Source organism: Lampetra planeri, chromosome 43 (genome assembly GCF_965212315.1).
Source record: "Lampetra planeri chromosome 43, kcLamPlan1.2.h2, whole genome shotgun sequence".
Classification (NCBI taxonomy): Eukaryota; Metazoa; Chordata; class Hyperoartia; order Petromyzontiformes; family Petromyzontidae; genus Lampetra; species Lampetra planeri.
Window position 1 is genome coordinate 5,876,695 of NC_136149.1, and position 22,920 is coordinate 5,899,614.

The 22,920-nt window shown below is 46.6% G+C and overlaps 1 protein-coding gene across 1 annotated transcript in view; it reads left to right on the forward strand.

Moving 5' to 3' along the window:
• Positions 1-15,647, forward strand: part of LOC144732629 (heparan-sulfate 6-O-sulfotransferase 1-like) — a 62,534-nt gene extending 46,887 nt beyond the window's left edge. The window contains exon 2 of the mRNA XM_078614129.1: positions 9,581-15,647. Within this exon, the coding sequence (XP_078470255.1) occupies positions 9,581-10,553 (973 nt within the window). The 3' untranslated portion in view covers positions 10,554-15,647. The remainder of the gene's footprint in view (positions 1-9,580) is intronic.
• The last annotated feature ends 7,273 nt before the right edge of the window (positions 15,648-22,920 follow it).

Below are 22,920 nucleotides of genomic sequence, written 5' to 3' on the forward strand. Positions count from 1 at the left end.
TTTTATCATCGCTAAGTATCGGGTTCAGGGTCAGGACAAGCTGGCTAGTGATCACTAATGAGTCACGTGGTGCCTGGGAACACACACGTGCGCATGACCTTGGATCGGCCTTATCCATCTCAATTGCACTGCATCTTTTCCTCGCCCATTCTCCCTTTCAACCACCTTTGTCCATGCCCACACCTTTATCTTCGGCTTCGTTTTCTCCCCCTAATAGTGCAATTACGGGGAACAACAATGCAATGACTTTTGAAGCGCACGAAGGATGATAAGTTTGCATAACAAAAACACGCCGTGTGGTTTTGTATTCTGCGCAAGGGTTTTATAACGGCGCTAGGGCACTTGCTTGAGCTATGGCTGCTTGCAATTTTGATTCTGGCAAAGTGTGTGTTTGTTTGTACGTGTGTCCCATACACTCGCCTGTACGATGGTGAAAAAAAATAACTCCACGAGTGTGGAGTGGATATTTTGAAATGAGATGATGGATTCCATAAGCAGAGTGATTGAAGTCGGCATTCCCATGCCAAAAGCATGACGATTGAGCATTGTACATTTTTGTTGGCCGTCATTAACCAGCGGTGGAAATTTTGAATTCCTCTATAAGTAGGCATTCTTTTTGCAGAGCAGCCACCATTGGCTTTCCACGAAATAGGTTATTCCACCTCAGAGGGATGATGGGTTGCCTTGACATCAAGTCAAGCGCTCTAGCAATGCACCACCTAGGTTCTGATATCACGTGCAAGTGTCAGGCCATCATTATACAACAAGTCACGCTTTAATAGAGTCAACACGACCACTGACTCTGCTGTATGGGGGAGAGCACTCGGGTGTCTAGGAGAGCTGCTGAAGACGGTTCATGAATGCGCTGATGAAACAGAAGCAGGATAATATAGGATGAAGTAATTTTTTGTTTTATAAAAATGCTTTGTCATAAAGAACGAAATTGTGCTGCGTGCAGAAATCTCGGCTTTAATTGATGCTAATACAAAGGTATGTGTTGAAGAAAACAACCGTAACCTGTGGCCATCATAAGTGTTAAAAATAAAAGGACATTGGTAAATAAGTAACACCAGTTTCCAGTCGCTGGAAACTGGTGTTATCGAAGGATTGACAAAGATATAATTTGACGTTATGAAATCAGGGTTTTTGTGCAAATGATTGCTTCTGCTTACGACCACCATACTATGAATCAAGGAGTAGATTTTATATTATTTTCTGATGAATGTGGCAATGGAATGGGGATGCAGATGGGAATTATAGTCCAAGCGTGAGACCCAGTTTACTCCATTCTGTGTTCGCCAATTTGAATCTTGCCAGCCGCACCGTTGATTAGCACGGTTGGCTACGTACGGTGCGAAAGAAATTCAACATGGATTAGACATCAACCACCGAGGAGGTCCGATGACCTGGTTACTTAGGCACACGTTGTCGTGGCGGGCTTTGCAGCAGCGAGAGTGGGGTAGCTGTCCTACATGCGTGCCTTTGACAGGGATGTTGATGTCGGCAGAAAATGGGCTTGAGGAGGGGGGGATAGTGTGGTAGGAAGAGGGGGGGGGTCTGGCAGAAGGCGCTTAAGTGACGAGCGCATGCGGGCGGGATGCATGGCTGGATTCATTGCTCGGACACGCCGTAAATCGGCCCTACATGCAGACAGGCATCGATCGGTGTCTACGAGTGTTTTTTTTTTTACTCCGCCGTCGTCGCACGATCGCTCTCGGGCAAGCCTGTCCAGCCGTGAGCCCACATTACCCTCACGCTGCACCCTTTCGTCCCTGCCGGCCAGCGCGCCCGCCGAAGCTGCCGGCATCGTTCTGTCACGGGTCGACATTCGTCTGCGTTGTCTGCTTACGCTTTGGGTACATGCACTGGGTAAGCCGAGCGGGGCCATTGGGTTGCTGCCGAACCGGTTGGTACAACGGCGGTTGGCGCGGTTCTCCCCGGGATGTTGGGTTGTTTCCGCAGGGAACCCCCAGAGTGCATGCTGTGGTATGCTTTAATGTGGATGTCTCAAGAGCCGGTAATTACATTTTCGTGAGTGGAAATATTGTTTTGTATGTGCGTTGAACTTCTTTCGCACCGTACGTAGCCAACCGTGCTAATCGGCGGTGCGGTTTTCTGCCATTATCTTAATTCGTGAAAAATATCATCGACTGAAATTGCATCAAAACGTTGTATGCAAGATTATTAATGAATTGCACTGGTCTCTCACCTGGCTAGTCAAATCCAAGACAGTTGTGGACTGTGATGTGCATGGTCTGTATTTGTGCTTTGGTTATAGGCGGGTGAGTTAAGTCAGCTTGTCTCCGCACCACTGGTTGTTCCTTACGGATATTCATTTACTCTTGCACGTTCATTTCAGTGACCCGCGACCAACAAGAGAGTCTGCTGATTTTCATTGTCTGTATAATAAGAAATTGCAGAGTAAGTGTAGCTTTTTAACAAGACCGATGTAATGTCCAGCGCGGTGATATGTCCTTTATTTGTTCAGTTATTATGAGCACCACCACACTGCCACAACAGCGTCTTATTTTAGACTGAAGTCAGAACAGGGGACCAGCAAGGCCAGGTTCAGACAGTTGCCACTGGTCATGAATGGCAAATTTAATTTTTAAAAACCAAGATTATCAGGATTGTGTAGCTGTGTACCAACCAGATACAATGCAACCACTGCACGCACCTCCGATTGGCACGGTGTGGAAACATACGGCGCGAAAGAAGTTCAACATACATGCAGAGACACATACACGTGCAGACACAGAACACAAGCGTATGTGGGGGCAGCCGGGCGAGTTAATGTGCACACATTCATTCACTGCACACGTGTGCATTTGCTGGCCACTCGAGCAGCTCTTTGTAGCGAGAGTACAAAGCATTTCCCTGCAAAGTACATTAAAGTCTTGATAATGGAAATGTCTCGCCAAGATGATGGAGCGAATGGCAGAGCACTACCCCAACTACCCTCCCCCAGCCCTCGCACGATCCGTTCTTAAGGCCTCCTAAGGTTAGGATGCACGCAGTTCCAAAACTTTTGTGTAGCCCTTTCCATTCACAGGGCGGTGAAGGCAACAAGGTTTGGACCGTGTTTCTTTAACGGCAGGTTACAGACAGTGGACTTGCAGATGCAGATGGGAGGAGCAGTCCATTGGAGCGGAGATTCCATTTTTAAAATCTAATCAAACCAAACTTCCTTGAACTGAATTTGTGTTTTTAGAAATGCAAGGAATGTTGAGCACATGACCACACATTGTCTGCGTGTAGGACTGCCAATTGACAAAGAATTACGCCTGGATTCCAAACAGCGGATACCTTGGGGCACGTGTGGGGGACAGGCCGTGCAGACTCGGTAACAAATCCACGCGCGCTCTTAAAAGCCAAACCTCCACTTCTAGCGTAGCTACACTTTTAAAGACTGGACTTGTTTGGAGTGATGGCTTCCCCGTCACACCTTCTACACGCCGTATACCCAATTCCGGCTACGTTTAATTACACATTTGCGTTAATGTTGCACATGGCCTAGAATTAATCTTAGATCACATATCGTAACGCAGTATACCAAGAACTTTACCACCACCACCAGCTCCTACAATATGCACAAACTTATATACAAACTCACGGAAAGACGTAGAAATATGTCCTATGTAGCCTTCAACAGACATTTGGGTTAATCGCTGTTAGCGAGCACCTATAAAGACCGAAAAGGTACACAATGGGGGGTGGGTGGCCAGCACCACTTCCTCTGTACCACTCATTTAAAGTCAACCACGGGGGAGGCCCACGACCGGTTCAGATATTCGTCACTGACATTGGTAATGAGCGGTAATTGAACTTAGGTTGCCAGGTTAATAGCGCAGTGTGCTAACCACTTTGCTTACTGATCCCCGCAAATATCAAACAAATATCCCTCATCCTTAACAGACTGTATGGGCAAGTAGTGTTAGTGACACAGAGGCATTGGGTCTCTGCATGTCTATGTTGTGTGTCTCTCTGTCTGTGTTGTTTCTCTATGCTTGTGTGTCTCCGTGTCTGTGTTTTTTCTCTCAAATTGAGTTCTACCTGATGATGGTTGCTTGTGTTGCAATCGAAACGTCGTACTCTATTATTCAATTTATTTTCTTTCAACGTGACTTTACCGAAAGAACCAAATAGTAATTCCTGCAGTCACGAAAGCTTCAAGTCAAGTTAGTGTTAGTGAGTTGCACCTATGAAGGCCGGCACGGCACGCGAGGGGGTAGGTGCCCAGCAACATGCCCGATCACCTTTGTCTCCCTAGTGGTGATGTGCACACAATCGCACCAAGTACTCATTTGAGGCTGAGTCGACGTAGGGGAGGCCCAGGATGGGTTCTGATAATCGTCACCGGTGTTGGTCGCGAGCGGGATTCGAGCTCAGGTGGCCGGGGTTCGCAGCGGGCTGTAGTCGCCACACTGCTACCGCTCCGCACGTGCACGCACGCACAAGTTAAATATTAATAGGGAGCTCATTTGTTAACAATCGGCATGCGTGGGCAAGCGTTGCATACCGCCGCTCGAGATGTACCAAGTGGTGGTACAGTGTGCGAGTGGACGATGGTCGCAGCGCACGGTATTTGTGAGCACCATTAAGAGAGGGTGACCCGAGGTCTGATCCCTCGCACGGCACTTGATGCCCTGTCACCAGGCGGCGGTGATCGCAGTCGCTCCGGGATCTCCAGAATCGATTGCAGAACGTTGTGGAAGTGCTTAAAGAGTGACGTGAAAAGGGCCGAACGTAAAAATCGTGGTGACAGGCCTGGTTCGAGTTACTAAAAGAATAACGCCGCGATATATTCCTGACGCCTCGCAAGGCTGAAGTCCGTTTTTATAAAAAAAAAAACGAGGCAGGACTCATGACATAACGCGTTGGGCCATCGGTGGAGAAAAACAAGTTCTCATTTTGAGTTTTACGGCGGCGCCAGGCACGATGATATATGTTTGGACAGCATGCCGTGTGTGCTGCTGCTGTGGTGTAATGGTTAGCACACTGAACTTGCAATCCAAAAGTCTCCGGTTCGATTCAAGACCCTTGCACAGCAGTGGCCTTTACACCCAGCACTGTGATGATTGGTTCTGGTGGATCTCAACGGGCTGCACGATGATCCACCAGAAAGCGATTACCAACACTTTCCCGCATTTAATCCTGTAATGCCCAAGTGTGGTTTTTGTTTATGAGGGCAGCTACTTTATTGATGTGACTATTCCGTTTCTTGTTCCAAAACGCTGTTTTTCTTCCTGTCCTGCCACAATGTACTGCATATGAAAAACGCATTATAATATTCATAGAGGTGGCTAAACGCTGTTATTTGTTAAAGAATAATAATATACTACCAGGACCATATATTGGAAGTATATTTTTAATAAATGCATTTTTGTTTGCCATCAGTCCAAACAAAAATAGTTTGGTTACATTTGTGTTTGTTCTGATTCGTCCTGAGGTCCACGACAAAATATTTTGCGATCCGAGTACTGTCCACCGCTGTCCGAGCACAGCAGTTGAAACAATGGTGCGGCACCTTCCTTAAATATCGCCTTGCACCCAGGGCAGTATCACTGCAGAGGCAGTGAGGTGTGTGTTTGTGTAGGGAGTGATACAGCCATCATGTCGTTTCATTTGTGATCTATCTTTCCAGAGTTTCGATGTTCTTCACCCATGGCATTCTCTCCAGCCTAGCAATGCACGTATGTTGAACTTCTTTCGCAGCGTATGTAGCCAACAGTGCTAACCGGAGATGTGGGGGAAGGACAACAAACTAACACAAAAAGCACCTTGAATGCACAACCATCCCTTGCGTCAATCCACTGCTGGGTCAGGGCCTCCCCATGCCGTGCAGGTCACGGGGGTTATTTTACCACACGTCATCACGCTGCTAAGTGCGGCTTTGTGCGGGCTGGTGCAGGCAGGGAGCGTGGACATCGGTTTTAAAGAGGTACGGAACAGCAGTGGATTTTTGGAATTGCCCTCTCATGCATGTGGCAAAGCCTGGCAGTTGCCCATGACAACCTGGCTTGACACGGTGGTGTCCCGTCCAACCATTGTCCAGGCTCCACCCCAGCTTAGCTTCCCACATCTGATTCTGCGCCTCCGATTAGCACGGTTGGCTACGAACGGTGCGAAAGAAGTTCAACATGTAGTACGTACAACGCCTCTTCCTATCGTCTGAGCTTTTAATCGTCATCGTTAGTCGCGGCTTGGGTGGCTCGGCGTTAGAGCAAACGGCTCGCAGTCGCAAGGTTGTGAGTTCAACTCCTGGCTGGGGGGGGGGGGGTTGACTCAGCCCATCGTCCGCACCTCCGATTAGCACGTGTGGCTACGTACGGTGTGAAAAAGTTCTGGCGAGATAAGATGCATTTTTATGTATTTATTTGTGTAATCTTAACACTATACAGTGAAACCTTGTGAAGGTTGACCTGGTTTAGCCAGAATCGGGGGTAATTGTGATTTATTTCAAGGGATTTGCTCCAGAATTGGTGAGCCCCCTTTTGAGGCTCCTTTGCAGCAGGTGCAGATGTTCATGGTCTTCTTGATGGACTTGAACGCCCATTAGTTGAGGATGACACTTCAATTAATGTTTGACTTCAATTGAATGCAGATTAATTATGTTTTATTTAGTAATTTAGAGGAAAATACTCTGTTGGCAAGACTAAACTTGCTTCGGTTACATCACGGTCATGATTAACTTAAAGTCATTACCCACAATTTGTGCATTGTTTGATGGTGTCCATCCACTTAAATTTTATTTTAATACCTACTCGTTATGCGTTAGCTTAATTTAATAATCCGCCTTTAATGAAAATCTTAATTTCATTGACAAGCCTGGTATAAATTACTCTTCAGCAGCATGTATAAAATTGATGAATATCATGTCTACAAAAGCCATCTACATTCGCATTAAATAACCTGTGATGAGCTTGGCCTTCTATCTCATCTCGATCTTACATCCAGGCGGCAGCGTGGCGCCTTGGTCGCACTCGTGCCTCGCAGCAAGAAGGGCCTGGGTTAGACTCCCAACTCGGTGCCTCTCTGTGTGTGGCATTTTGTATGGTCTCTCTCCCCGTTCTGCATGAGCCTCGAACTGGCTGTCCCATTTTTCGATTTAAAGCTTTCGTGACTGCATGGATTCATATTCTTGGTTATTTCGGTAAAGTCACGTAGAAGGGAAATAATAAAATAATAAAAAATAAAACATAATGAGATAAAAGACAGCCCTGTTCTTCACCTGAGGACGGCTGCTTGCGTTGTGGCGGAAACGTCGTGAGAATTTTATCTTATCATGTTTTGTTTTATTATTTTATTATTTCCCTTCTACGTGACTTTACCGAAAGAACCAAGAATATGGCTGTCCCGTTTTATAGCGGAAAAACATTTATGTAAAATTTAACTGGTATTGGGTAAATATCCCAATGCTGAGACATTACCTTTGACCTTACTGAAATGGGATTACACATTTTAGCAATGTCGCCCCCCCCCACCCCCATGTACTGCCAAATCTTGGCAGGATCCTCCTGAAAAAGATTATTGAGACTCAGTGGGGCCTCTCCTGAGCAAACAAACGTAACAATGGTCGTGACACATTGTAATCGAGCCAGGAAGTTTTACTCCAGAGGCTTCAAGTTTTCCAGTAAACACTCGCTGTAAGCACGCATCCTGACATGGAGCCGCCGCTGATGGGGCTTGGAGCAATCCAGATGGTTCCTCGTGGCGACTGAGGATTAATGCTTTTAGCTCCATGTCTGGCAAGATGTGATCCCGAGTAAATTAAATGGTGGGGCGAGAAGCGCATTTGTCAGCAGTCACTGCAACCACTTCATTTCCATGATTTTCAGTGCAATACTCGATCAATAAAACACGTGTGTGTATAAGAATAATCCTTATCTGATGGAAGCCCCTCTTAAAATTTTCAACGACGTTATACATTTAGTACAATATTCTAAATTCACCTTGAAGTGGCAGTGACGACAGGCCCGATGTGCGCGGCTAGTATTGTAAGGATTTGTGCGATGTGAGGTGACACTTTACTCGGGGAAATCAACTTGTGATTGTGACACACAAAATGCCCGGCGCTTGTCAGGTAGCCGTCGTCAACAGCTGACGTTTCGGGGACAGATTCAAGCGGCGTCGTCGTTGTCAGAGAGAGAGGAAGCCTTGCCGATGGGAGGTCACACGGCAGACCCCGGTGCGTTATAGGTTGTCCGTATTGTGTAAGCTCTAAAGAAGCTACCACCTGCTGACGATTTTCTATATTTTGTTGAGCAGCCTTTTTTCTCTTCCTTTTGTTGTTTGCCCCCTCCGGTATCTGCTGAACCGCTTTCTCCGTATATTAATTCATGACCATACTCTTAGGTTTTTTCCGGTAAAGTCACGTAGGTAAAAAATAAATAATAAAATAGAAATAAAATAATAAATCGCGACGTTTCGGAGGCAACACAAGTGTCCGTCATCAGGTGGGACCGTCACAGCTAAAATTACTGTATCAAGTGAGGCAAAATTCCAAGAGACAAGCTCTTAAATACAAGTTAAGGGGGAGCGGGGGAGGGGCTTATCTGAATGTGGTAGCCAATGAATGGAACGTGTTGGGGGGGGGGTGGGGTTAAAAGAGAACAATAGAACAAAATAGGTGCACTTGAGGTTGTAACCGGTGTTGGCTGACAATCCAAATACAAAAAGGAGAGTACTGTTAAACGCTGGGTATGTCAACACTCGGTAAAGTAGAATAGTGCCTGTCAAATAAGATGGTCCAAATATGTTTAGTTATATTTTTTACATGGTTAGTAACATCTTTCCAATGATTACTCAGTTTGTACCCATCATCACGGTTGAAGTTATGTCTGTGTTTGTATATCTGGATGGCTTCGTGTACAAACCTTTGATGGTAGCCAGAAGGTTTGCAGAGCACCTTGGTCTCGGAAAAGACAATATCATGAGAGCCCACAGCGTTGTAGCAATGATCGGCAACGGCGGAAGACTCAATTTTGCCGTGTTTCAGATCTGATTCATGACCCTTTGGTACAATGGTCTTTTCTGACGGACTGCGGAAAGGGTACTGGCATCATTATTAGACTGACAATATGAACAACTACCAGTGAAATATTTTATTTAGCACCCGTTTCTACGGGCACGCGACACACGAATTACATCTTGTCTCAAACGTTTGAAAGGGCACCCCCATTGGCAGCTGTCCCTGTAAGGTGACTCGGATACTTGGCCTGCAAAGAAGCATTCGTCTGCCGGTAGTGAGCAATTATTGATGCAATTGATCCCATTTGAGTAATTATTGTAATACTGTATGTTCCAGTTTTGCCTCTAATTGTTCCAACCCATTAAACGTATGACCTCTGTCTGGCCAAACTTGGGGCCAGCAAAATGAAACTCTTGCGTAAAGAGTCAACAGAAAAACGTCCTATTGAAATCTTAACCAGAATAGTTGTTCATACTGAAACCCCGTTCACGAGGCACAGAATCATTGAGAATGCTGAATGTGTTGCGGAGTGCAGTGAAAACCTCACGCGGATGATTCCCAACAGTCCAGCTTACGTTGCGTCCCCCTTCCTCCCGTCCTTCTCACTAGGAACTTCTACTACATCACGATGCTGCGCGACCCCGTGTCACGCTACCTGAGCGAGTGGCGGCACGTGCAGCGCGGCGCCACGTGGAAGACCTCACTGCACATGTGCGACGGGCGCGCGCCCACTCCGCACGAGCTGCCCTCCTGCTACGCCGGCGACGACTGGGCGGGCGTCTCTCTCACGGACTTCATGGCCTGCCCCTACAACCTGGCCAACAACCGACAGACGCGCATGCTCGCCGACCTGAGCCTCGTCGGCTGCTACAACGCCTCGTTCATGATCGAGCGTCGCCGCGGGCAGATTCTGCTCGAGAGCGCCAAGCGCAATCTGCGCGGCATGGCCTTCTTCGGACTCACCGAGTTCCAGCGGCGCACGCAGTTCCTGTTTGAGCGCACGTTTCAGCTGCGCTTCATCGCGCCGTTCACCCAGTACAACGCGACGCGCGCCGCCGGCGTGGACGTGCCCAACGCCACGATGGCGCGCATCCGCGAACTCAACGACATGGACGTGCAGCTGTACGAGTACGCGCGCGACCTCTTCCTGCAGCGCTACCAACGGGCGCGGCGCCTCGAACGCCAGCGCCAGCGGCAGCAGGAGCGCACCGGACCTCGCGCCTGGTGGTTTGGCCGCGCCGAAGCGGCGCCGGCCGCCGTGGCCGGGGCCGCCGATCCGACGCGCGGCGGCGGCGGCGGCGGGGACGGCGGCGACATCTCGCAGGAAGAGGAGGAGGAGGCGGAATTTCTCGAACGGCAACTGGAAAACGATTTTAAGCTGCAGCAGCGGCAGCAGCTGGAGGAGGAGGCTGCGGCTGCGGCCGAGCCGGCGTTGCCAAGTGACGGAGGCGCCCCAGACGGCGCCGCCGGTCGCGCCGATCGGCAAGGTGGCGGCGGAGACGGCGAGGGCGGGGTTGTTGCGGAGCCGAATGCCCCACGCCCGGCGAACAGCGACTACTCCGGTCACGTGCAGAAGTGGTGATGCGGAATACGGCCACTGCGGCTGAGAAGGCCGCGGGAGACACGGGATTGTCAGAGAATGCATTCACAACACATGCCAACAGGCACACCCTGTAGAGGCATTGTGGTGGAGGTTTCATGGACTTTATGACCCTAATCCATTTCAGAATTCTGGTACTCAAAATTTTTTTAGTCATTGAAAACACATTCCGGGATTTGAATTAAGAATGAGGTGACACCACAACTTTTACAGCCTCATCACAGAGTCTTTTTTTAGAAGACAAGTTAAATATTGTGTGTGTGTATATAGCTGTGTTGTCAATACAGATAAAGGACCTTGCATAGTTATGGTGTGGTGTAATGGGCTGTTTAAGATTCAATGTATCGTGAACACCATTCGTTTTGCTTGCAGTATATGCAGAGAATATATTAACACGTGTTTTATTTAAAACAAAGTAATCCGCGCCAAAAAAAAATGAGTGGGGAAAGTGGTTTTGGTTCCGGCAGCAGCGCATCGCTTTTGGTGTATTTGTGCAGTAGATGTGTGAAGAGTTTAGCTTTGTGTGGCCGTACAGACGTTAATGATTTTTGACATGGAGCTGTGATGTGATGCATCTCATTGTGTGGTGTACTTTAACTTTTTGCTGATTTAGTGATGTTGAAACGAAACAAACAAAAAACTGTTACGGTAAAATGTTCAAAACCATTTTCGGTTGGAATCCAAGAACACCCAATGTAGTGACTGCAGCGAAATTTTTCGCCTTTTTCCTCTGATGAATCACAATTTCTGTATAGTTAAAATCTATGCCTTTTATTAGCGATAGAGAAACACAATCACTTTCAGCTTTGGGACTAAAAATGATGATCGCATGCATCGTCTCGTTTGTGTTGTAGGCACCATCGTGGTTTCAGAAACCTCCGACTCATTATGCAATCGTTGATTGTGGAAGTTGATTTTGGATCGGCCAGAACTCGCCTACTTGTGACCAACTTCCAAAAAGTGAAGTGATGTCTGCAGACATCACTTCAAACGAAGTCTCCAAAGGTCTGTGCTTGAAGCCGCGCCAAAAAAGTGACGCTAACGTGAGACTTGTGCAATGCTCGCCCATTGTTCGTGTCCCGAGCTTGCGGAAATTCCCTGTTCCGGTGGCAGGGACTCTTTTAAACACGCCAACCACCATTCATTTGCTTCCCGCCAAGTGGTGTAACTTGAACAGGTTGTGTTAATTTAGCGAGCAGGTTTTTTTTGGTGACCAAAACGATTAAGTAACATTTAACAACGTGGATTGTGCAACTCCCGACACCCGGCGTGCTTGAAGCAGTAATGCATTGCGACATTGTGACAACTTTATTAATTGGCTGTGTTAGGTGGAGGAGGGCACACGACCACATATTTGGCTGACGCGGCGATGTACCCCATCAAATCGACGAGGAATCGGATGGCGTTGGTTTTTATTGAAGCTGGAAGGTTACCGTGGTGGGCTGACGGTGAATTTGAATTCGATCTCTTGGCATTGCAATGGAGAGAAGATTTTGGTCTACCATCGTCGTCTGCGCTGTCCTCGATCTATCCTCATCTCTCTCGCATCACTGATCCTGTTTAAGGTGTAGCACCGTGTCCCCACAACTTAAACACGGTGATGTTGTATGTGTCAAAAGATTGCTTTTTTTTATTATTTTCGTTTGCTCGGAGGGTTTCGTTGTTTGTGATTAATTACACCTGTGCTGTTTTAGAAATTCCACCCCCATGACTGCTTACTTCTGTATAATAATAATACTCTTATATTTATATATGCAGTACATATTATATATACTGTACATAGCTTATGTATAATCTAACTGTGAATGAACAGCTGCACTGATTGAACCTGATTGGAAGTTGAAAACGTGTATATTATTATAATAATTTACATTTACTATAATAAGACCGACAGATGTGTAATCCTGTAAGGGTCTCATATTATAAATAATGTGTAAGTCTTATTCAGTTGGCTCCCTCTAATCCAGCGGTGTTTTGGATCGGAAGTCTCGCAGATCAGCATATTATTTTTTCGGATCGGTGGTTGTCCCATTAGGAAGGAAATGCATCGTCTGTGATTAGTTGGTTCCCTTTGCCTAGCTAACTCGTGAGGTGGCACCTGGGGCACGATGTTGCGTGCCGCTGTCACCATGTGGTTGCTTGTGACGTTTACTATTCGTGCATCTTTTATTTTATTTTATTACAGTCGGTTTGCATGTGCAGTTGGAACGGCCACGGTTTAATTCCTTTTTTTATATTGAAAAATAAAGTGAAAGAGAAAAAAAATATACACACTGCCCTTTTGACCGAAGGATGAGGGTTTTAATTAAAGGTAGATCGCTATTAGAGCGAGTTTGCTATACACTGTGTGTGGCTTATAGAGGAGGGGGGTGAGCGTTGTCATTAGGGGAGCGGTGGTGTAGCGGTTAGCGCGCTGCGCAACGAACCTGACGACCCGGATTTGATTCCCGCTCACGGACAACATCGGTGACAATTATCTGAACCAGTCCTGAGCCTCCCCTAGGTCGAGTCAGCCTCGAATGAGTACTGTACCTGGCGTGGTGTGTAAACATCGCCACTGGGGAGACAAAGGTGGTCGGGCGCGGTGTTGGCCATCCACGCCCTCGTGTACTGTGCAGGCCTTCATAGGTGCTCGCTAACAGCACTTGCCCCAACAGTCTGTTAAGGCTATACGGGGGATCTTTGTCTTTGTTTGGGCTCTCATACTATGGTAGGAGTACGTGAGAATGTGTGTTTTAATCTGTAACTGCCAACATTTCTTTGGGGGAAAAAATGTAATACCGATTTGGGCTGCTGCCTTTACTAAATATAGTTTTATATCAGAACTATACAGCTAATGTGTGCTTTTCGGCAAGTTCAATAATTGCCTTCCTTCAAAAAAATTATTCTCACACACTGCTGTTCCTCATCAGTATGCAAAGCCATCGTAGATCCTGCTCAAATGCAGCTATCGTCTTCTTCGTATGACTGACGGTGTTGATGTAGAGCAACAACTATAAATTTACATTGAGGTGGTTGGGCCAGATGATTGCGTGAGGAGTCGTGGAGTGTATCGTGGTATAAAGTACCCATTCTGAAATCTCCAATGTTTCTGCAATTTACAGACGTTTGATCTTACGTTGCTTCATTCGGTTTTAGTGTCCCAATCATAGTTTGGTTTAATCGAGGAACCTTTTCACGATGATATCTGCTGAGGAACGTGTGTTGTGCATTGCCAGTCAATCTCTTTATATCACGTTCAGACCTAATAAAATACCTTAACCCTGGTCCACTCCATTTAACAAACGATACTCATTTTAATTATTTTCTACAAAATTGAAGTTGGCAGTTGCTTTCATTTACATGACTGAAAAGAATAAAAGCATGTAAGCAGACCGCCAAACCGGACAATGCAACACGGTCTTTTATTTCATTAGTAGTAGTATTATTATGATGCTTTTAATCCAGGATGGCTTCGCTAAGACTCGATGCTTTTTTCCGTAGGCTCCTGACTTTTCACAGTCGGCAAGCAAATGCTGCAGCTGCAGCTGCGTATAACCCCATTTGAGTAATTTGCAGGTATTTCTTCAGCAATGGGAGGTTTGGCCAATACCAATTACGTTGTATGTTTTTTTATAGTTATTTCCCGCACCTCCGATTAGCCACGGTTGGCTACGTACGGTGCGGAAGAAAGCGCCCCTGCCGCCCAACGGGGTTTGTCGTGCTGTTCAAGCGACTCTTATTACACGTGGCTGGTGATGAGATAGACACCTGTAAAATTCAATTCGGAGGACCGGTAATATTTCAATGTGGGGATGTTGTCCATGATATGGAAGTAACACCCATCTTTCTTGTGAATTGTGCTGAGTTTTGGTCACGTATTGGTATGGGCTTCTCACACACGAACTAAATTATCAACGAATTGACCTTACAACAACAACAACGAAAAACAGTTTTTAACTCCCAAAATGGATTATCGTGTTTAAGGAGTTTAATGGTCTCAGCCCAGGGACCATTGTCTGAACACAAATTAGTCGGTGGCTTTTGCACTTAATGGAATCTAGGCAAGATCTAAAGGTTTACTTTCTCTGCAGATGAACACAGTGAAGCACTGTACACGTTAAAGGATCGTCGTTTTGAGGTTGGAATGAGAGAGACTTCTGAAATAATTTCCCAATTTGACATTTTGAGACTCGTGTTTATAAAAGGCTTCCATGATCAACAACTGCGTCGTTGCGTTGCCTTGTCATCGACAGTCAATTCTGAAGTGAAGTGGATGGTAATTTGTGAGGAACTGTACCCAGTTCGCAGGGCTTTAAGAAGGGCTCCATGTAGCTTTCACTGTGCTTGCCGCCAGGATGGTTTTCATTGAATTGAACCTTCAAGTATACCACAGTCAAGGAAATGCAACTGAAGTTTTAACTGTGTCTGATAGTACATGCTAAAGACACCATTTAAATCATTGCTCTCTCAAGAGTGCAGTTGTGTCCAGGTGCTGATGTAGTACAGGAGAGTGGTAAAAAATATAATGGAATTATGGCTTTTATAAAAAGCACTACATTTGCAGTTTTTGTTTTAAGCATTACGAATGGTAATAAAAACTTGTAAAGCTTGACCGAATGAACAACATTGATTATGGACTCACTTGAAAATGTCCAAAGTGACCACGAACAAGTATAAAAAATAAAAACTGATACAAATCACACATTGATTTCGAGGACTCATCCATCACCTGGCACAATCTACCCACCACGATCTACCCACCACGATCTATCCACCACGATCTACCCACCACGATCTACCCACCACGATTTACCCACCACGATCTATCCACCGCCGAATGAACGCCTCCCCACGTGGGTCGCCGCCGCCGCCATCTTTCACGCTCCAAAGATGCCATCACTGCTGCACGTGAATTGATGTCTGTTGCTCCATCTCCGGTGATCATCCTCTCCGACATGCTTCCCTCCTTTGGCTGCCGTCGTCCTGTCACCAGTTTCTGCCATCGGCCGTCATTTTCGAGGGATTGTCTCCTGCCCGAGTCCACTAAATTCTCTTCGCAGTCCATATGTTGATTAAAAGTTGCCATGTATGTTCCATGTGTTCCTTCTGCCTGAGTGTCATTCCAAGCATGCACCTTTTCGTACTTCTTTTCCATACTTTTTAGCCTTTGTTCCATGTTCTTTGTCAATGTTTCTGATCCATGTGGCCAGTTATATACACGAATTGGATACTTCTCATTTTGGCATGTTTAGTCACCTTATGTTGCTTTTCGTTATCAAATGTATGTCCGTGACTTGTATCAGTGCACTGCGGGACGATTGGCTTCTCGTGCTGTGTGGATGGTGGGGATTCTTTGACCATACCTCGTTCTGGTCTGTGCGAGTTGGAGGCGGGGTGGATAGACATGTGGGCATAGTACAGTGCAACAATTGCTTATGCTGCACTGTGCTCTGCTGCCCATAAAGCAACCCTCCAGAAGCCAATTGACGCCCCTTGTCCCGGCCACTCATTCTCTGTGATGAACTCCGTCTCAACTTTATTTGTTCACAAATATGTTGCACCGTGCAAATGCATAGGCACGCCACGCAAGTCTCACGGCACACACGGATGGATGCATGACGCAGCGTGTGTGGGCAGCGAGCTTCACCCATTTGAGTGATGCAGTCCACCTTGAGGCGATCTGCGCCTCCCAGGGATGGACGAAGACGGGGACGGGCTCTGACCCTCGTGGGTGCCGACACTTTTGCACCCAGCGCTCCGACCGGCGATGATTTGTAACGTTGAAGCCCGCACAAGTCCGGGCCCCTGGAGGCCCAGGTGACCACCTCTGCTGCAATTGAGCGCCTCGCATTTGACAGCACTTCGAAAGCACGTGGGGACCCGGGGGTGTGAGCGATGTGTTGGAATAAAAAAGGAGTTCTAGCAGAAGTCCTACAGATTCATCCATCTGTCATATTTACTGCCTCTTACCATTCTCAACGGTGAACCCATTGCCATAACTGTGACCGATGAGACGGGGAGCCCCATGGCGATCTAAGAAATCGCAGCAGGGAGATCACGGCCCTACCGAACGCCACGTTAGCCGAGGCCACCGGTTTTAACCTGCAATGTTCGATACATGAATCCGAATCTGTATTTAGGCTGGAGGAATCCGATTAGCTATGAGGCTCTTTTTCACAGATGTCTACAACCCGGCTGAACTCCAGGTGTGGATGGATGTTGCACTTCTTTCGCACCGTACGTAGCAACCACTTCGCAAATGGGCCCTGTTGGGGAGACCCCTGTTCTGTATGCCCGTGGAGTTCCCATTCCTTCTCTCGTCGAATGACGTCAAAATTCCCACCAAGCATCAACAGGTCGGAATTACTAAAAACACGAATGCACCTCTTCAACCAAATACCTGGCCGCTTTCTTATTCACTGGCTGCCCGCTAACGTCCTTGAGCAATAACATTGCAGAGACGACTTCTGGATTCATATTCTTAGGTTTTTTCGGTAAAGTCACGTAGGTAAAACATTAAAATTAATAAAAATAAAATAATCACGACGTTTCGGAGGCAACACAAGCTTCCGTCTTCAGGTGGAACCGTCACAGCCACGACAGCTGTATCAAGTAAATGAGAGATTGCAGGAGCTACCACTCCGTTTATATAATGGTTGGAGAGGGGGGAAGGGCTAAGTACAGCACACGTTTTATTCATAAGGTGAGGCTTCTGGAGCCAATGCCTTGCCGATACATGCACGTACACGTGTGTATGTTGAACTTCTTTCGCGCCGTACGGTAGCCAACCGTGCCATTCGGAGTCCAACTGTCGCGCCTATTCACGCCGGCTTGTGCCCGCCCTCACAGTCGGCCATATTTGCGGAATACACCACGCCGCCGTTGACCCTGGCCGAGTTGGGGAAAATATGTAATTTCTCGACGGACGTGGACGGTGGTTCGCTCCGACACTTTTTTGTGATCCGAATAAAACGTGGAAGCCGCCACCTTGTCCCCCACACTTTTTGGTGTTGCTTATCGCGACTAAAAAAAAAACATCTCTTTCGATTCGGATGCAAAAAAAAAACACGAATTCCAAGTTTTGTTTTTCAGCAGTGGAAGGGAAATATTGCCTCTTGATATTCGGATACCTGGAGGGACCGTGATTTTTTTTTTAACTGCGGGTTGCTCCAAACATGCTCTCAGCAATCTGGTGATAAAATTCAAGAAGTTAGCTATCTCTCCTACCCCACACGTAACAGGATACGTCCCATTCCGAAAACACTACCTTGTAAAACTTCACCAGTGACTGAGAACACACCGAGGTCTGTCTGAACCAATAAAGTGTTCTCGACAGCACTCGGAACACCACACGTAAGCTGTCCTGACAACCCCCTACATTTCCAATACAATACACCATCCCTACATGACACATACACGTGTGTGTGTGTGTGCGCGCAAATCCACACTCGCGATCATGGGGCATATGAGCAGTGCAGTGTCTTGTGTGTGGGGTCTTATCCCAGTTAAATATTCCACAGGAGGGCTGAACGAGTTGGGGAAAATATCTAATTGCGATTTTCTCTGACATTGCGATTTGATTTGCGATTTTAAAAATGTTAAATTCAAGCTTCAGTTCAATATTCACTGCGTAATAAATGTAAAACATGTAATGGAGCATTACCACATGATACCATCAAAATATGAACTGCTCTATATATTCTAATGCAAGGATGAGAACTTAAAAGATATCAATTGCTTCCAACATTTATTTATAAAAAAAAATTTGAAATAGAACAATTGTTAAGTTAAATAAATAATGTTATTATAATAATATAATTCCAAAAATAAAGTATTTGGACTTTTAAAATCGCAAATAAAAATTGCTAATCGCGTTGTTTCAAGTTGTGATTTCGATTTGAAATCGATTAATCGTTCAGCCCTATTTCACGGCATCATGTTTGTTGTCAGCACTGAGGGTTCGCCTGGCGATGCCCTCCAAGAGCGAGATGATCATTTGCCAGGAGTCATCTCCCCACTGCCCTTCACATCGTACCGTCCATTGGCATGCGCCGTCCTATTGACTCGGCAGGGCGCGTGATCGGGCAGGCGAAGACACGGAGAGAACACGGGAAGCTGTTGACTTGAAGCTGCGCCAATCTCGTTCCCTACATGGCCACAGTGGCAACCCGACCGCACCGCGCGCCTTTCACCTGCCGATAGCAGCGCAGGTGAAAGTGTTGGCAAAGCGTTTTGTTTGTTTCCTACGGTGGTTGCCGACAAGCCCTGGATTAGACACAACTGAATTGCATCGTGTGCTGCTGCTGCTGCTCTCGTCTGCACCATGCGGAACCCCTCTGCCGCTATTCCGTCAGTGTTCCAAAACGATCTGAGCGCTAAGAACACATTCCTCATGCGGAGGGAGCTGGTAGGAACGTTGGGTTGCTCGGTCAATGGCCAGGGTCAACGGCGGCGTGGTGTATTCCGCAAATATGGCCGACTGTGAGGGCGGGCACAAGCCGGCGTGAGTAGGTTAAACGTTGAGTTTTATAAGGGCACCACGGGGTGACCAGCTCCTCCCCACCCAGCCCCACCCACCCCTCCCTCCCACCCCCCACCCAGCCCCACCCTCCCCACCCAGCCTCTTCCCACCCAGCCCCACCTTCTCCACCCTCCCCACCCAGCCCCTCCCCACCCTCCCCTCCCCACCCAGCCCCTCCCCACCCAGCCCCTCCCCATCCAGCCCCTCCCCACCCTCCCCTCTCCACCCAGCCCCACCCCTCCCATTTTTGGATGCACAACGGACGGACGGACACAATAATCCTCTGTGGGCTGGTGGAACCAGGAGGTTCCTACCAGTGAAATACAGTGTAGCCTCCTTACTGCATCTGCGATCGAAGGCTTCGTAAGCCTTTGTGACTGAAGGTGTAAAAACATCGTCATAGGTGCTTGGGTAAAGTAAGTTCTGCCGGAGCCGATTAAGTAAACCATTGTGAGTTTGCAAGTGGCGGCGGCGGGGGCTGTCTCGATAACAAATGGCCGCACGCGTAAATAATTGCGAGGAGCGTGCCTCTGAAGACTCCCCCCCTCTTGCTTCTATTGCCTTGGGCACGGGCCAAGATCTTAAAGAATGTGTCTACAATGCAGCCAGAGAGGGCAGGGTGTGGAGGCTTTTTGGTATTTGGTGGCAAAAAAAAAGCCGTGACAAACGACGGCAGCTCCGGCATGAAACGTGGGCTCTCCGATCTGCTCCCGTGTGAGCGGGATTCCTTTCAGATAGAAATCCCGAGCCTCGAGAAGGAACAAGCCCAGGACAAGAGAAAGAGACCTCCACTGCTAGACACCTAGCAGAACCAAAGAGTATGGCCCCGAGTGGCTATATGTCCTCTGGGAGAGACCATGTCCAAGGTGGAAGGCACCGCCTCTTCGGGGCCGTCCATAAATGACGTCACGCACCTAGACATTTGTGACGATGTGTGACGAGGCGGGGGTTGAGAAATGTGACGTCACATCAAAATGCGCAACTTTCAATAAATATAGGCAACACGTTCTACTTAATTAAATAGACTTTTTAATAAATGATTTCGCCGACAACATCAGAGTGCAGCGCCACATTAAATACGCACTACAATGGCAATAGTTTAAAGCGATTTGAAGCATGTTTTATTTGTGGGGGGGCAGAGCTTTGTGACGTCATATTTGAGGGGGGGTCTGACTTTTTAGGTCAAAAATCGTCCAAAATCGCGTGACGTCATTTATGGACGGCCCCTTATCGGCCCCCTATCACTCCAGCATGGCCCAGCGCTGACAAAGAGACCACCTCCTTCATGATGCTGGGAATGTCAAGCGACTAAAGAAAACTAAATTCAACAGACGCTCTGCACGCGTGAAGCTTATTTGTCGCCGTTCGCTGGCTACTCTTGGAAACCACATTGTTTAAAATCAATTAGTTTAAATTTTGATTTAAAGCTTTCGTGACTGCAGGGATTCATATTATTGGTTATTTCGGTAAAGTCACGTAGAAGGGAAATAATAAAATAATAAAAATATAAAACAACACAATTCTCACGACATTTCGACTGCAACACAAGCTTTCATCATCAGGTGTGAAATCCACAGCAAGAAAATAAAATAAATAAATATTGTTGTGGATTTCACACCTGATGATGATTGCTTGTGTTGCAGTCGAAACGTGAGAATTTTATTGTTTTATATTTTTATTATTTTATTGTTTCCCTTCTACGTGACTTTACCGAAAGAACCAAAAATATCAATGAGTTTATAAAGGTATTTTTTAAATCTTGATTTGAAGCTTTCGTGACTGCAGGAATCCATACTCTTTGGTTCTCTAGGTAAAGTCACGTTGGTAGAAGAAAAATAAATGAAACAAAAAAATATATCACGACGTTTCGATCGCAACACAAGCGGTCAGTTTTCAGTTTCAGTTTAATTTATTAGGATTTACCCTGTGAGCCATTCGGCTCTTGATTTGGGTTCAACCGCAACAAACAATACAATTACAAGATACACCTAAAATTCATTGTACACAAATCTGAACATCACATACGTAAACAATAACATCTTACAGAAAAAGGAAACAACCCGTCCATGCTGCGTACAAAAAGTGCAAAAAATTCCAGGCGGAAAAAAAATAATCCAGAAGTACTACTGCTGAACCAGCGGGTTCCACTGCTGGATGATTTTTTCCACCTGACGACGACCGCTTGTGTTGCGATCGAAACGTCGTGATTTTTTATTTTAATATTTTTCTACCAACGTGACTTTACCGAAAGAACCAAAGAGTATGTTACATAGTTCTAGGTCACCATGTGAATAAAGCAAAAAAACAAATCGTCGTTATTTTATATTGGCAGATTCATACGTGCTTATTATTCACCAAAGACTCTCATGGATGATATAATTCCATACATTTAGAACTCACCTCACGAATACCCCTTGACACATTGCCCCACGCACCCCCCAGGGGGGGGCCGTACGGACCCCCCGGTTCGAGCGCCACTGCTCGAATTGAATGGCGGCAGTGGGGCCACGCGGTTACGAGCGGGGCGGTCTTCATGGCAAGGCCCATGGGCCACTGACGGCCTTTCGTGCGGCCGCTGACATGCGGCCCCCAGACAATACACACCGAGTGAGAACACCACACCCCGTCGTCGTCATCGTCGTCGTCGTGCTGCTGTCAAACACCCAATGCTTTTAAATGTGTGGTGGCCCCTCACTCTAGTGATGTCTTATGGGCGAAAGTGGCTTCCTCTGGAAATGAGTGAAGACCACCGCGGTGTACGTTCATTTACATCAATATTGAGGGTTCCTGGCACTGGGTGAAGTTCAATTGGATCCGCGATTCGGAGCGTGACGGTGGTCATTTATGAAGGCGTGGAGTGTTTTCCAAGACCCTGTTTTTTATACAGCGGCCAACGAGAGCCGTGAGTGGGATAATCTTCAGATATTGCACCTCCAAATCCTTTCGCTCCTACCCTATATATGTATTTAAATATGATTTATTAAAAAAAAAATCGGTATACATTATAGGTATGAATCATTTTCGCATTGAACCGAGGAACTTTTCAGGAGCTTGCACAGCAGCAGTCGAAATGTGTATCTTTATATTTTAATGTCTCGAGGTTATTTCAGTGAGTTGAGCAAGCCATCGTGCCCATGTGCCTCTTCTCAGCTGCGACTAACAGCATCTGTACGCTCCACTTGGCTACACAAAAACTCGCCACTCAAGAAATTACTCCCAATGATTTAGTTATGCCCTCCGTTGCCTCCCACCTATCGCCTCTCATTTCTCTTCTCACAGCCACTCGAGCTATAACCCAACCCGGCTGTTTCTCCCTCCTCGCTCCCACACAACCCCCGCCCGCAGGCTTCCTGGTGAAATCCACTGTCACACTCTTTCTGTCTACCGCTCTCGGCCGTATTCTTGGGTCTTTCGGGAAAGTCACGTAGGTGAAAAATAAAAAATAAAAATAAAAATACATTTACTTTTCTTTTTTTCTTTTATTTATTAAACTTTTTTTTCTTTTTTAATTAAATTTTTCACCTACGTGACTTTACCAAAAGAACCAAAGAGTATGGATCTTTGCAGTCACGAAAACTTCAAATCTAGAATCACGTAGACAGGTTCAAAGAAAATAACCAAAAAACTGCGACGGTTGTGGCTCTGTGATCTTCCATTAACATGCTCATCTCTGTTAATAGGGGTTTTCCCCTTTTGTCTTGCAACAAAACAGGTGTTAAGATGTTAAAACACCAAACTGAAACCTTTTACGAGGAATCATGTCTGCATTAACCACAATGATTGTGGTCAGAATGCAAACAAAAAAACATACTCTGATAATCTTGACTTAAAGCTTTCGTGACTGCA